General features: G+C 41.8%; 1 protein-coding gene across 10 annotated transcripts in view; it reads left to right on the forward strand.

The window, feature by feature from the left end:
- Window positions 1–15071, forward strand: part of nhsl1b (NHS-like 1b) — a 187729-nt gene that overhangs the window by 168774 nt on the left and 3884 nt on the right. For 6 of the 10 annotated variants that reach the window (XM_088625023.1, XM_088625013.1, XM_088625016.1 and 3 more), the window contains 4 exons: window positions 2304–2496; window positions 4432–4563; window positions 7424–10846; window positions 12240–12366. In XM_088625023.1, coding sequence (XP_088481149.1) covers window positions 2304–2496; window positions 4432–4563; window positions 7424–10846; window positions 12240–12366 — 3875 coding nt within the window. The remainder of the gene's footprint in view (window positions 1–2303; window positions 2497–4431; window positions 4564–7423; window positions 10847–12239; window positions 12367–15071) is intronic. The other 4 variants (XM_088625015.1, XM_088625014.1, XM_088625017.1 and 1 more) reach the window with 4 other exon arrangements.

Below are 15071 nucleotides of genomic sequence, written 5' to 3' on the forward strand. Positions count from 1 at the left end.
CCAAACCAGTCAAAGCCACACTTATCTGTATCAGCAAGTGAACTATAGAGGGCCCCTCACACTCAGACCTGTAAACAACCTCCCATGTCAATCAAAGAAAAACACAAAGCCTGATCAAAAGCCAGAGAGCTGGTCTTATATCACAATTTATTTTTAAGACCTAAATGCACGAGTTCCATGTTCCATAATTTTAATTTGAAAATCCTCATTTTAAATGTATTGATTATTATTATGAGATTTTTTATACTTCATTTAATTTCTTCTGAAACCTGACTAGCATGTGGCTCCACCCATTTAATAAATATGCATTTATTAATGCATAGTTTTCAAATATTTCAAATAACACAAGTGAAAAAAAATCAGTGAATGATTCATGCATATCTGAATAATCTAGCGCCTTTGGGGACTTTATTGGGTGTTTACATTATACATAGAGAGATTTTTCTTCTTGTTTGAATTTGAAAACATTCAAGGCTGTAAATAAAAACAGCTGTTGTAATATAATGTCTTACATTTAAAACCCATAAATGAATATGTTAGAAATAAATTATTAAACATCTGCTGTTCAGCTGTATGGCTCAATCAGTCTTCTTCAGATACTAACATGGTGGAATGTCCAAGTAAGAAAGTTTTGAACCCTTCTCCAGGCATTGGGGCTGCTCACCAAAAAGGATCAGTCTCATTTTTTGACAGCTGTATGGTATTTACAGCTCCACTTTGTGAGAATGCCCCTGTCCTCGGATCACTGGCTCAGAGACCTGTTTTTTTTCTGAAAGGTAGCACTTTTACAAAACGGACAGCCTTTGTTCCGCTCTCCTCCCGAACAGCTGAGGCCTGCCACACTGCGGGCCACAGCTGTGATATTAATAGAGGCTGACAGGATCTACCAGTTCAAAGGAAAGTAGGTTAGCAGGGCCCTGATGGCACCAGCACTGGAAGCACGACACCGCAGTTTGTCTGCTTTTTTTTGTTGACATTGTCGCCTCTGTGCTAACAAATGATGAGAAGCCACAGCCTGACGTTATTACAGTATTTTCTGAGACTGAGACACCACTTTACAACCCTATCGGTTCAGCTCTTTTATAATAAGTAAGTCTCATTTCTATGCATTTCAAACTATCTGCTTGTTGCCTGGATAAGTAGCTGTAGCTTTAGTCTTAGTAACATACTAAAACAGGTTAGTAAAAATAGTTCAGTAACATGCTTGTAGACACAGTGCTAGTTTAATCCTGCGCTAACATGGTGGTATGTGCAGTGGAACAGACAAAAAAGTTACACTGAGTACATTAGATATCTGAAGTATTCTTAGGTGTGGGATTTTTTAATAAAGCAAATAGCACAACACATAGCTAGGTGTCTACATTTGAGTAGTTCTTTATATATAAAATAATACAGAGGGACTGTAAACAGATGGAGTACTGCATTTGATTTTTGAAGTTTACAATGCCAGTTTGAATGCTAGGTCTTTTTTGATAATCATTTGGTAATGTGAAAATCTGAATCAACAGATTCATCAACCTTCTCAGTTTTGAAGGGGGGTTTGTGTCTCCTGTGTTTTAATTAGTCAATTTTCTCTCGTTGTGTATCATCTCATTAGATGTGTTGGAAATGCTCAGTATGTAAAATGGATGTTTTTTCTCTTGGCTGACATTTAAATTACTTTGTTGTTTTTTTCCTTGCGTAACCTAGATGTTAAGACTGCTTAGCCTGATATAGTTGTAGGATGAAGGTGACATTTCCGGTATCATTAGCATAATCATTATCTACGGAAGCATTTTTTCCCATTCTAAATATAATTAGATTGTGCATGTGAGAATTTGATTACTGCAATTACTGCCTTCCTAATCAAGCCTTACTGGACTACCAAGGTTAAAATATCTTTTTTCTTTAAATTCTATTACACATATAAGCATCTGTTTAAAAGAGTGACAGTATTGGAATTCCTGAAGGTTAATGCAATAGTCTTAAAGTCAAAGTCTTACAGTATAACTATAACAAGATGCACAGTCGCCCAGGTGAGACAACCTGTAAATGACAGTACAAAGTTAATTTGTCTCAGAGAGAGCGCATGGAGGTTGCAGTCAAAGCATCAGAAAAGATGTTTAAGAGCTAGTTAAAATGCAGTTAGTGTTAAAACAAACTGCCCAAGCCAGAAAAGCTATGCCACAAAGCCATGGTATAGCTGAATCAATTCCTACAATGGTCTGCATGTTGTGCTACAGCAGTCTTTGGAGATTTTGCTCCTCTCCTTTGCTCTCTGTAGTCCTCTGTCATTAAAAGCCTTTTTTCTGTGGTGGTTTCAGTCCACAGTTTCGTCCACTGAAGAAGAGAAACTCATTTATTCCATGAGGCCCAAGACGCCACTACTGGGAGACGTGTCAGACATTGATATCAAGACCAACTGGACCAAGTCTCTTCCGCTGCCCACCCCGGAAGAGAAGATGCGCCAGCAAGCCCAGGCAGTACAGGCAGACGTCATCCCCATTAATGTTACAGGTAGGCCTCTAGGCTGACTGGGCACAATACAGGCCTCAGCTCCCCAGCCGCTGTAAATGTGCTAATGTACCATCTGTGTCAGTCCCATTCCTGCTGTTTAATTGAGAATTGTGGGTGTGTTTCGGGTGTTATTTGAAAAGTTTAAAAAATAGGTTTTGGAAAATGTTTCAAAACTTTCTGTTGGATGCAGTGCCTGATTTCATTTAGTGTAGAATTACTGAAATTTCATTCCGTCAGAATCTGTAGAATTGTAGAGTTATAATGTCTTAATTCGTTGATTCTCACTGTCTCCTCCACACACAATGGAACAAATTAAGTGCTTCCCACTTGATTTTTGACAGTATTATTCATGATAACACATTTTACATTGGTTTGAGCACTTCATGTTTTACACCTGTGTCACTCCAGGCAGAGTTAAAAATGTTCCAGATTGTGGCGTAAAAAAGGGTTTCTGTCTCAGTTGCTAACTGTAAAAAAATATTTCAGCATGTTTTTATACTGTCAAGAATTAATTTATTTTTTGTAGGATTCCTTAAACACTGTATTTATGACTGTGTAAAAAAAATCACATCTCAAATCAGGTGCTGTAATCTTACCGGTGCCTCCACACCCAAAAATAATTGATTGTAGATTCTTATAGAATTGTCACCTGGGAAAGGTATTTCTTTTTCATTCAATTTAAGGGGCTCATCAGCAATCGTATTGCATTTGTATTTGCATTACACTGGAAACACAGGTTTCTTTTATGCCTGTATGCTGTATGTATGTGTGATATATAATATTTCTATTTAATATTGTATATACAACAAGTGTATATACAATACCCACAAGGTTGTACAGAGCCTCTGTTCGACTCATAAATGGACTAGCCAGTACCCATGCCAGAGTCAAGGTTTGGTGTGAGATCCAGTTCTTATACGTTTTCAATGCTCAAGGGCTGTTTTTTGACAGAACCTTTAAATCTATTTTTTTTTTTGTTGGCTGTATACCTTTGCACACATATGTATGCATTTACAATTTTCCAATTGGGTTATCTCAACCTCATTGTGAATCCTGAATACTTGAGACATATTATAGGCCGAAATGTTAAATGTGGTTGTAAGACTGGAACTACTTTGTTTACTTGACTAACCAGTAAAAAGAGGGCAAAAGTACAGTGTTAGTAATGATCAAAATAGACCAGATCTTACTACCTAATGTTCCTAACCCTGGTACAGTAAGAATTGCAGTTAGTATTGATTTTTTTGTTCTGTGCTGCAGGTTGTTTTTCTTCATTAAGTAGAAATGGACCAATTCTGGGATAGATTTTTCTCTGGAGGTGTTAGAAAGCTCACATCTTATTCACCAGCAAGCCTCCAGACTGAACTTTCAGTTTCAATGATGGAATTCAAATCCCCTTAGCATCTCAGTTTGATCTGTTTCACATAACCAGCAGGAGATAAATGATCAAATCTTGGGAGTTTCAGTACAGTCTCCTTTCCCTGCAGTTGCACTCTGACATTTGCTGTTGTTCAGTTGCCCTGAGGCTTTGAAATACCAGTCCTTTGAATTCATGAACCACATCCATAAGGGACCACTGGATCTACACACATCCTTCACCTGGGATACATCATTCTGTCATTCTTATAAACTAACAGAAAATACAGGCCTGGCATACAGCCTTTTGAGGTTATATCCAAGACATTCCTTAAAGACAAACGTAATTCCATAAGATTTATTTATCATGATCAATATTGGACATCCAAATTGTAGACCCTAAGACAACACGTGTGACACCTCCAACTCCTGAGTCTGTTTGCCAGCCTTGTACAGTTAGAACATTGTTTTATGTGTTTTATTAATGTATCGATACTTGCCACATCTAGTTAAAGGTGCATGAGAGTTGCATGCTTGACATTAACCACTGGTTTGCTTGCTCTTGCCGCCTTGCATCAGGAGAAACCTTTGACCGCCAGGCCAGCATCCGGCGGTCATTAGTTAACACTGACACTGTGGTAAGACGGCCGAAGAAAGTCAAAAGGAGAAAGACAATTACAGGGGTCCCCGACAACATTCAAAAGGAACTAGGTATGGCTCATCAGTACTGTATTCCTTCCCTCCACCTTCATTAGCTGCCTTGCGCTGGACATTGATACACTTATTATATCCATTCCAATACAGTCTGATGGCCACCATTGGAGTTCACAAGGGGTTAAGACTAGACAGTTCCCTGACAACAACATTAAGAGATTAAGGGTGCAAATCTATCACGAGGCTACATTAGTTTGGAAAAAAAAACAGTTTCATATTTCATTTAAAAGTCATGGAAGGATTCTTTATGACCTGTTCCAGTCAATTTCATTGAAACAACAATAGAAGTTCTGTTCTACTGTCTTGAGTTCGGCCTTTTTGGTTCAGATCGAGCCTTTGGCACTTGCCAGCAGAAGTGAAGAGTTTCTGCTGGTCAGTGCACTTTCATGGGTCATAGTGTGCGAACAGGCCAGTAGTTCAGTAATGCAGGAATAAGAGGCTGTAAGTGTAATTCCTGCATGTCTTGTAGGCTAGTAGTTGAAGCAATACAGAGAAAAAAATGTCTTGTGTTCATGAAGTGGGAAATATACAATAGATCAGAATTCAAATTCAAATTCCTAAAATTTTCAGAGATGATAAAAATCCCTGTCTTCATTGCACTTCAAACTAAATATAGTAGCTGTCTGTAAAAGAAATAGGTCTATGAGCTGGGACTTATAAAGCCCAGCAGAATTTTGCATTTATATTGGATCCCTGTCTTTTCTTACATCCCATTTACTTCATTCCCTCATTAATCACCTTAAGATTATTATTTTATGTATTTGTAATGTTTTTTGTTTTGTTTGTGATGTAGTCTAATCCATAGTAATATGTGGAAAAACCATAATACTCATTGCATGCCATAGAATGTTATGTAATCTATCATTTAACATCTGTGTAATCCCTGATTTTCATTGGGACATCATGTCATATTTCCTTAATCACCTAACATTTAAGACTTTTGTATTAATACTTGAATTCAGTGGACCGGGGGTGAGGATCTCAGCACGAATTGCTCATCAGGATGTGGGTTAATATGGGTGTTTCATGAGCTGGTGTTAGGTATCAGTGCTGCAAAACAAGCCTCAAACCACAGCTGTTCCTAAGCCCTGGCTGTGCTCTCTTGTACTGACCTCACACGTGCACTTTCCGTAGTGAGTAATAGGCGTGAAAATTACTTTTTAATTGGAGATTTTGGAGGTGCCCTGCCTCTCTCTGTTTTTTCCAGATCTGTCCAGGATGTTTTTTTGGGTTTGTTTTGTTTTTGTCAGCTGTTGTTGTGACAGGCTTTCTCTCCTACATGACCTCTAACCTCCCTGTCCTTCCTCCACCCGGACTGGGAAAGGACTAGACAAACACAAGGTTCAGTGGCTTTGGGAAAGAGTCTTGACCCAAAAACTGAAGAGATGTTCTAAATCTTTTTGAAAGATGAGTCCTATCTAAAGAACAGGTTGCTATGACAGAAGAAAAGATACAAAGACTAGGCCTTTATCAGCAGTCTTGTTGCTATTATCTTAAAACTTTACTTAACATATTAGTCATCAGTGTCGAGAAAAAAAAAGAGATATCTTATTTTTTATTCCTCAACTAATTTGGAATCATTATTTGTTCCTTTACATTTCGGATCACAGCAATGACTCCTATACCATAACGGGAGAGCAAACTACTTTGGCCTTCATCTTTTAGCATGCACACAATCTCTGCAGCCACCTGCCGGAGGGATAGGGTTGATTGGGAAAGAGGAATGTCCCTCTCTGAGGGCACTGCATGTCTGCAAGGTTACAATGGTGTTTCTCTTGGAGCCGAGAGAGAGGCGGACTCAGCTCAGTCTGAACGTTGGCTGTACTGAGATGCTCATGAGCCACCAAGTAGGGAATCTTTTCAAGACAGTTGTTGACTAGTGACATCTAGATCACAGAGCTCAACCTGGGGATGATTTGAGCATCTTTACCTACTGAGTTTGTTATTGTGCCAACCTGATGTTTAAGTTATAGGAGAAAAACATGGTAGGAATTGTCCGTACCCCTGTTTTCAGATCACAACAAGCTCAACTAAACTGAAGAGACAATCAGATAGCTTTTCACTTTATGGCTAATTAATCAGATGGATTTGAAATTAGAGGCCATCGAGAACATCTCCACCACAGACATCAAATAAATTACATTCTATTGTATGATGTGGTGTCATGTTTTATTGTATTTAGGAAAAGGAACTGTCAATTTACGTTTTAAAGTTCCATTAAAGAATAACTTTAAAGCTAAGTATTTACATAATGAAAGGTTCGATGTGTTTCAGTTTCAGTGAGGATCTTCTTGACTCAGACATTGTAAACCTAACAGTGGCTGAAGAGTGATACCATGATCTGCAATATGTCACACAGGATATAACCTTTAAATGTATTTTCATCTAATTCAGTAATTAGCAGTAGGAAATATCTTACCTGTATTGACCATGTACTCCTGAACTAAAATCCTAATTAGTAGCCATGGTCTTTTTTGACTAATGTTATTATCTTTGAAAGGACAATTTGCAATGAGTCATGTGGGAGTGGATCTTTTGAGTTTTATAAAACAGCTGGCATTCTTGACATTGCTGTTACAGCTGCCCATTCCACAGCCTGAAGAACAATCAATGTGCTGAGATCAGGGGAAACAGAGTAGAAGGAAGAAGTTTTGAAACTGAGCGTGACTGGAATCTATTGCACGATTATTACCCTTGGTCCTGTTTTAATTAAGCATCCCAGAGGTTGGAAACACTTCACAAGGGCAACAGCAAATCAGAATAATTAGCCTGCTCTAATGCAGATGGGCTTTATTTGACTGACAGACTCCTTTCATTTTTTTTTAAGCTGGCTATCTTGCTTTTTGTTGTTTTACAGCAGGGAAGGCAAATGGTGATTTTCGAGGTCACTCTATGTACATCCCTGGTCAGTACTCGACTCTGGGGAGAATAGGCAGTGGACACTCTTCAATGCGCAGGTCTGAGACAAGGGACTCCAGCTGCCAGACAGAAGAGATTAAAATAGTGCCGCCGTCAGTGAGAAGGATCCGAGCACAGAAGGGGCAGGGCATTGCGGCTCAGATGGCCCAGTTCTCCAACTCTTCAGGGAGCATTTCTTCCGTCACTGACAGCGCAGGAGTGATATTTGTTCCACAGGTGAATGGGGACAATCGTTTCCACAGCTTGCCAAGGCAAGGAGCCCGAGTATCCCTGCAGACGATGGAGCAGTCCTACAGCATGGCCCACAAACCTGACAGCATGTCTTCAAGCACCTTGCCACGGCAGATCAGCAAACTGCAAGCCGATGAAACAGTGGTCCATCTCCGGAACACTCCCAAGACAGGAACGCTCCCCAGGCCCAAGTCCCAGGAAGTGAGAAGCTTCCAAAGCGAAACAGTCACGAGTGCTGCCTGCGTGGTATCTCCTCATGCCACTTACTCCACCACTGTCATCCCCAATGCCACGCTTCCATCGTCGGCAGAGGTCATCACAATTCACACCACCCAGAACTCATCTCAGCTGGACAACCAGATGAGGTCAATGTCTTCGTACTCTGACAGACTTCTCAGTGCAACCGGTGTCAACAGTGAAGTAGCTTTGAAGGATGATCAGCAGTTCTCTTTTACCCCAGCAACAACCCCATCCCGCTGTGATTCAGCCGTATCCCTTAACACTGGCAACAATACGGAAACGGAGTCCCAGTGCAGCACTTTAGATGGAAGGAAAGACTGCGGTGCCAAGGATACCCGGAGTGAATCCAGCTATTCAGACAACAGCTTCCAAAGCAGGAGCACAGTTCCAGCAGATCAGTGGATATATGACACACCAGAGAATGTCATGCCCAAGAGGTCCCTCACATCTAGCTGCTCTACACCAGTCAATCACATCTACAGCAGCCTGGAGAGGAGTCCCAGTAAAACGGACACAAGCTCCTTGTACTCCATGGACAATGATGGTTATTACACCTCCATGCACCTGGACTCGGGAATCAAGTCCAGAAGTCACAATGGCATCAATGGAATGAGACACAGCATGTATGAGTGCAGAGATCATCAGAGTCAGGAGGACAGGCTCAGCCTTCACAGCGAGAAATCCCTGTCACGTAGCATCTCTTTGAAGAAGGCAAAGAAGCCCCCTCTTCCTCCTGCCAGGACGGATTCCCTGAGACGCAAGCCAGGTAAGAAGTCTCACCCCAGTGGGCCGGTCCTGAATGAATCCTTGATCGCTACGCTACAGCAGTCCTTGCAGCTCAGCTTGAAGAGCAAGAGTGGCTCCTCCCCATCACAAAGCCCTTCCAGTGATTATGACGACCCTTGGGTGCTTCGATCCCGCAGTCAGAGCACAGTCAGTGCCAGCAGCAGCAGTGTGTCGGCCATGGGCGTCAATGTGTATTCCATCTGCACTGTCACCCCTTCCCACAGCGACACGAGCAGTGTCAGATCAGAGTACGTTGAGCCCTGGTGCTATTACATGGACAACAGTTCACAACAGAGTGAGCAGCTCAAATCTTCTGCCACTCCCTTTACCGATGCTGGTGCAGCTCCAGTAGATTGCAGCAATCTCCCCAATGGGTCACAAACTTCATTACCACATGCTCAAGACCCCTCTGTCAAACCAAAGTTGGCCTCCTCTCCTGATAAGGTGCACAGAGTGACGTCTCCATCGAGTGGCTACTCCAGCCAGTCCAACACCCCTACCGCCGGCACTCCTGTTCCTGCCTTCCTGAGGTCCATGTCTCCAGCTGGTGGGAAGTCCAAGCCAAAAGTGCCTGAGAGAAAGTCCTCCCTGCTGTCCTCTGTGTCAATTTCGTCTTCCTCTACATCTTTGTCGTCGAACACATCTGACACAGTAAAAATCCCTGCCGGATCCAACCCACCTCCGTTGCTCCAGTCTGTTCTCCCTGTGGCCCCACCTCTGCCTTCTGATTCCAGTCCCATGGCACTGCCTCATGCTTCCCCTCCCCCTCCCCCTCCTCCTCCTCCAAACAGTTTCATTTCCACCAGCGTAACACAAGAACATTTCCCTCCTCCACCAGCTCCTCAGCTGCCGGCAACTCCCATTACATCACCTCCATCAAAGATCCTGTCCCCTAAGAACCCTTCTCCTCCTTTCCCTCCCCCTCCTCCTCCAGATTTCATGTTAGACTGTGTTAGTGTTACTCAAAGTCCACCCCATCATCTTCCTTTGCCTGTCTCCACTCCTCCCCCACCTCCAGCCCCACCTTTACCTGTCATAACCCCCCCACCTCCACCTTTACCTGTCATGGCCCCGCCTCCAGCCCCACCTTTACCTGTCATAACCCCCCCACCTCCACCTTTACCTGTCATGGCCCCGCCTCCAGCCCCACCTTTACTTGCTATGACCCCACCTCCAGCACCACCACTAAGCCTGAAGGGCCTTAAAGATACTATAAAACCTGCATCATCTCCAAGCATTGACAACACATTCACAGGGAGTAAGAGATCTGTTTCCAATCCTCCAGGAGAACCTGGAAAATCTGTGATGCCACTGATCACTCCTAAAGCCCTTCAAATGGTGCAGCTAAGGTCCATCAAGAAGCCCGGAAAATCCAATGCTGAAACAATCGACACTACGAACACTCAGGAAACACAGGAATTTACTGATTACCACAAGCCCTTAACACCAGAGAAGCCTATAAAGCAACAACATCCTGTTTTGCTACAGCAGACGTGCTTAAGCTCCAGCTTGGATGGTTTTCAGAAGCCTCCAGCACCTGTTAAAAAATCACAATTGTGTTCCTCTGATGACTCTGTGTTCACAGAGCTGGACAAAGCTGCGATCACTGGTCAAACAGACAAATCAGCAATACAAAATAAGAAACTCGTCAGCTCAGGGTCCACAGATGAGCCTTTGCCTGTGGTGGTAGATTACCAAACCCAGAGTCAGTCTGAGACAATGGAAACGCCACTGTTGCAGGGTAGTGCCACCAAGCAGAAACCACCTGTCTTCTCAAAGAAACCCAAACTGTCTCTCATTATGTCTCCATACAAGCCACAGCCAGCCTCAGAAGAAGAGAATTTGCACTCTTTGGAGGCAGATGTGGCACAGGTACTGAGCCCACAAAATGGAGTTTCTGTTACTACTGACCCTCTCAAACTGTCAGACGATGAAGATGACAATACAACTATGAGCTGCACTTTGGGAGCCCAGACCACACAGAGTGATGACGCCCCTGATAACCAGCAGGAAGAGCAGACCATTTCAGATGACAAGAACAATTCAGATGGAGATGGAACCAGCAGCACAACAGGGTCTATAAGTTCCAAAGATGAAGAAAATGGTGAGTGATGAAATGTAGAAATCATTTGAAATGTCTGCCTCTACAATGTATGGGTATTCATACTGTATATACTAGCAACTTCATGCTCAAGTCACAACAACCTTGAAGATATATTGGAGGTAGATGAGGGTGCTTCTTTAACATCCCTTTCTTTGATCTAATTTAGCTGTAATGCTGGTGAGCCTTAACAAGGCCAAAGCAGCTATTCGTTGCCAAGTTTGACTTTATACATGCAAAAGCCAGAATTGGAAATAATAAGACTGTTTTGTCTCCTAAGCATTGGAATTCAACAAGAGCTATTTAATATTCATATCCATAATTCATAGCGACTGCAAGCTCTTAAAGTAAAAAGCACCATAGCCCTGGAGGCAGCTGCTTGTAAAATACATTATATATATTCACAAATGCATGCCGTTTCCTTTCACAATAAATATATGATATTTAATGTACTTTTATAAAATGTATTTATAAATGTGTGGGATTGGGCTGATTCGTACATTTTTTTAAACAATTGCCACTCCAAACTCTATACATCTGTATGCTTTTTTGCATATTGTTAAACATTTTTTATATTATGAAAAGCAGGGACATTTTTTCTGTGTGAAAGAGCAATCTTTTCTGTCAGCACTGAAAACTAACTCTGACAGCGCTCAGAGTTGTGCAGAACGCAGTGCTTCATTTCTTAGTTTCATTCATAAGCATGAGTCTGCCGGCTTCGTGGTGGTGTTGTAAGAATGTGGGGAGGCTGATAGTATTCCACCTTCCCTGTAGGCTGGACTAAACCATTGCACAGTGACCAGCATTTACACGCCTGCATAATTTTATTTCCTGTCCCTCAACAGACAGATCCTTATAGCTTTGTCTTCCTCTTCTGGTGGCTCTTCAGCCTTTGTACAGAGCCATTCTTGAACAAAAGAATGGAATCGTCCCACAATGGAGTCAGTCAGCAGCCCAGCACCTCCCCCCTTTTCCTGCAGGCAGTCCTGCAGTCCTTTTACAGGGTCTTTCCTAGGCTGTATGTGTCCCTCCAGCTCCCCGCTTCAGCACTCTGCCCCACCACCTCCTTTCTCCAGGGGGGTTTTACTGTGAGCTCTATCTGCTGCAAGTTTCTGAGAGACCCTCTCCCTCCCTGTGATTGGGCAGTGTTCCCTGGAGAAGGACAGGGAAGGGGGTTGAAATCAGATAGCCTACAGCAGCTGAGACAGCCCAAGTGCAGATGTTAAAAAGAGGGATAAAGCAGTTGGAAATTAAGAAAAGAAAATTGGAGATGAGGAGTTTCCTTATCACCGACGACTTTCTGGTCAGCAGATATGTTGCCATTTATCGCCTGATAGAGTTTTAACATCTGTTGCTTTTTTTAATGATCCCTCTGTATATGATTTCTGTTTCTCAGGTGAGGTCTTCGACTCTGACACTGCGAACTCCTCGCCCCCGCCCGCCTCCCGCAGGGAAGCGCTGGATGACATGGTGACGCCAACGAGACCGAGGACAACGGAGGATCTGTTTGCGGCCATTCACAGGTAGCTCCTGCCATTCTCCCTATGACCCCAAGTAATAGCCTGGACCTGATACATTCGTTGTCCATCCGTCTTAATGGCTCTATGCATGTTCATTTTTTCTAAACTTTTTTAAAAAGAGAATGGGGGCAGATTCTCTTTTCATTAACTGCATGTTCTCTCAGTAAGTGAAGCAGAGAGCATTATATGTTATTTGTTAATACAAAGTAACCTCCTTTGCCTATCATTTTCTTATTAGTATATACCTGTATGCATTTAGGCATAAGTAAATAGAGGAAGACAAGTTGACCCTGATCCTTCTAACTATATATCACCCTGGAAGGATATATACAGTAGTTAGAATATTTCTCTTGAGACTTTCAGTGCTTCCTCTTTTTGATGGGATTTCCTTTCAGTCACCCAGAGGGCCTTATAGCTTTGCTCTTCTAGATAACCCATTCACTCTGACAAAAGGCATGTGGTGGCCCTTCAAACAAGGGAAGCTTACTGCCTACAGCAGATGGAAATGCTAGAGATATTGCTACGTACAGTTTCCATTCTGTTGTAGATTGCTCTGCATCTTGTTCATGCGCTGTGAGCTGAAAGTAAAGCAGGTATGGCATCATGTGGTCATTTGTTTTAAACCAAAGAAATCTGGAGAACATGTTTTGAGAAACATTCTGTATTTCTGAAGCTACAACAGCAAAGCCTCCAGTGGTTCCTTCTAGTATAGCTCCCTTTTGTATATCAGTATGTCTAAAGCTTAAATAGGAACGACAGGTGTTTGTTAACAGAAAAGTACAGAAGTGAGTTTTATATATTATCACATCAGTTCCTGATATTTCAAATAACAAACCACACACAAAGTTTGCAATGTGGTGAATTTTCAGACTATCTCATACACAGACATATACAAATCCAGATTCCTGCCCTAATTTGGGCAGTGCGGTGACTCTGTGGCTAAGGATCTGCACCTGTGGCTGAAAGGTTGCCGGTTCGTATCCCACGGCCGACAGAGGAATCCTACGCCGTTGGGCCCCTGAGCAAGGCCCTTAACCCCAACTGCTCCAGGGCTGCTGTATAAATGGCTGACCCTGCACTCTGACCCCAAGCTTCTCTCCCTGTCTGTGTGTCTCATGGAGAGCAAGTTGGGGTATGCGAATAGTCAAATTCCTAATACAAGAAATTGTATATGGCCAATAATGTGATCTTGTGATTTTGCCAGAATTGTCAAAGGTCCTGCATTGGTAAAATGGCACTGTCTTGGGCGTTTGTCTGTCTTCACAAATGTCTGTGTTGTATTTTTTCCAACATCCTGTTGACTGTATCATGTTTCTCTCATTGTCTGTCATTTTTAAGCGTCACTGTTTCTTTCCCTTTTGTCTCATTTTCTGTCATTGCTTGCCATTTTTTCCTCCTCTTGTCTGGGTGCAGTTTGGGCGACAGACTGAATGCTAATGCATCATGGCAGGCGTGGCTCAGACTGGCAAGTAACCTTGTAACTGGCTGGTTCTGTTACCCTGTACTAGACTAGGGCAGGATAGGTTCCATGTAACAGGCTCCTTCTTTCACTGTGGTAGTCCTATCCTAACATACTTAGCCAAGGCTTTCATGCAAAGAATATCAATTCTCTTTACATTTTGAAGACTCTGTTGCCACCTGGTGGAGAAAACAAACACTAAATAAGCAAATTTTCTGTATTTTTCAAACACTGCACTTACGTTTCTTAAATATGTCCTATATATGTAAATATTGTCCTATAAATTTCCAGAAAGGCACAAGGGTCCAATCTGCTGAGTTGAACTTTTAAGACATTATTTAAAATTTCAGTTAACTTTTCCATCAATCGATTACAATGCTTACCGTACCTTCATATGTGAACAGTATGGTGTAATAGGACTATGGGACATATAACAACAGTTCCATAAGATAACTGTAATAAATTAACACATTTTACACTACCTCTTTTAATAGAATAAAACTTAAAATAGTAATTATTTTAGTAAAAACAACCCCAAAATAAAAGTGCATCTAAATCATTATTATTTTAGTTGGTATACTTTAAATGTTGGGAACAGAGTTGAACCAGCACTTTAGTGTTAACATGTTAGTGTGCTAACAGATTTTCAGCAGCTTCTTGAGGCTCTTAAATGCAGGTTGTTGTTACTTCATTTGTGCCATTTGCTGTTTGGCAAAATTGGGGAAATTGTTAGGACTTGGATGGCATTAGAAGGGTGCTGTCGAATCTATATTAACAATGTTTAATGAATTATGTTTCCCAATTTCTGAAGGCAACCGTTTAGGTTTTTTAAAGTATATTTTTAACTAGAGGTAGTGTTTGTGCAAAAAATAAAAGGTAAATTAGTTTTGTAGGTTTGTAAAAAAATAAAAAATTCACAGATACAGATACAGAAAATGATAACTTCCAGTTGCTGTGTCACTATTATCAACTCCAGTAACAGAAATTCATGTAGCATAGGGGGTCCTAAAGGGCGAACTAAAAAGCAAAATCTGTTCCATCTGTGCCAGGCTTTGATGTAAACAGCTCCCTGATAATATAGTTGAACTAAAGTTGCTCTTGTTTTATACAAGTTCAAGTAAGGAGCTCATCAGCATGCATAGGCTGCAAAGGAACAGGTAAAGGTTTATTCCATGCTGAAAAGAAAAGGGACACAGTGTTTCGGCTGTGGAGCCTCCTTCAGGTGTGTCTCTTTTCTTTTCAGCATGGA

This window comes from Lepisosteus platostomus, chromosome 3 (genome assembly GCF_059453375.1).
Source record: "Lepisosteus platostomus isolate fLepPlt1 chromosome 3, fLepPlt1.hap1, whole genome shotgun sequence".
In the NCBI taxonomy this organism is placed as follows: Eukaryota; Metazoa; Chordata; class Actinopteri; order Semionotiformes; family Lepisosteidae; genus Lepisosteus; species Lepisosteus platostomus.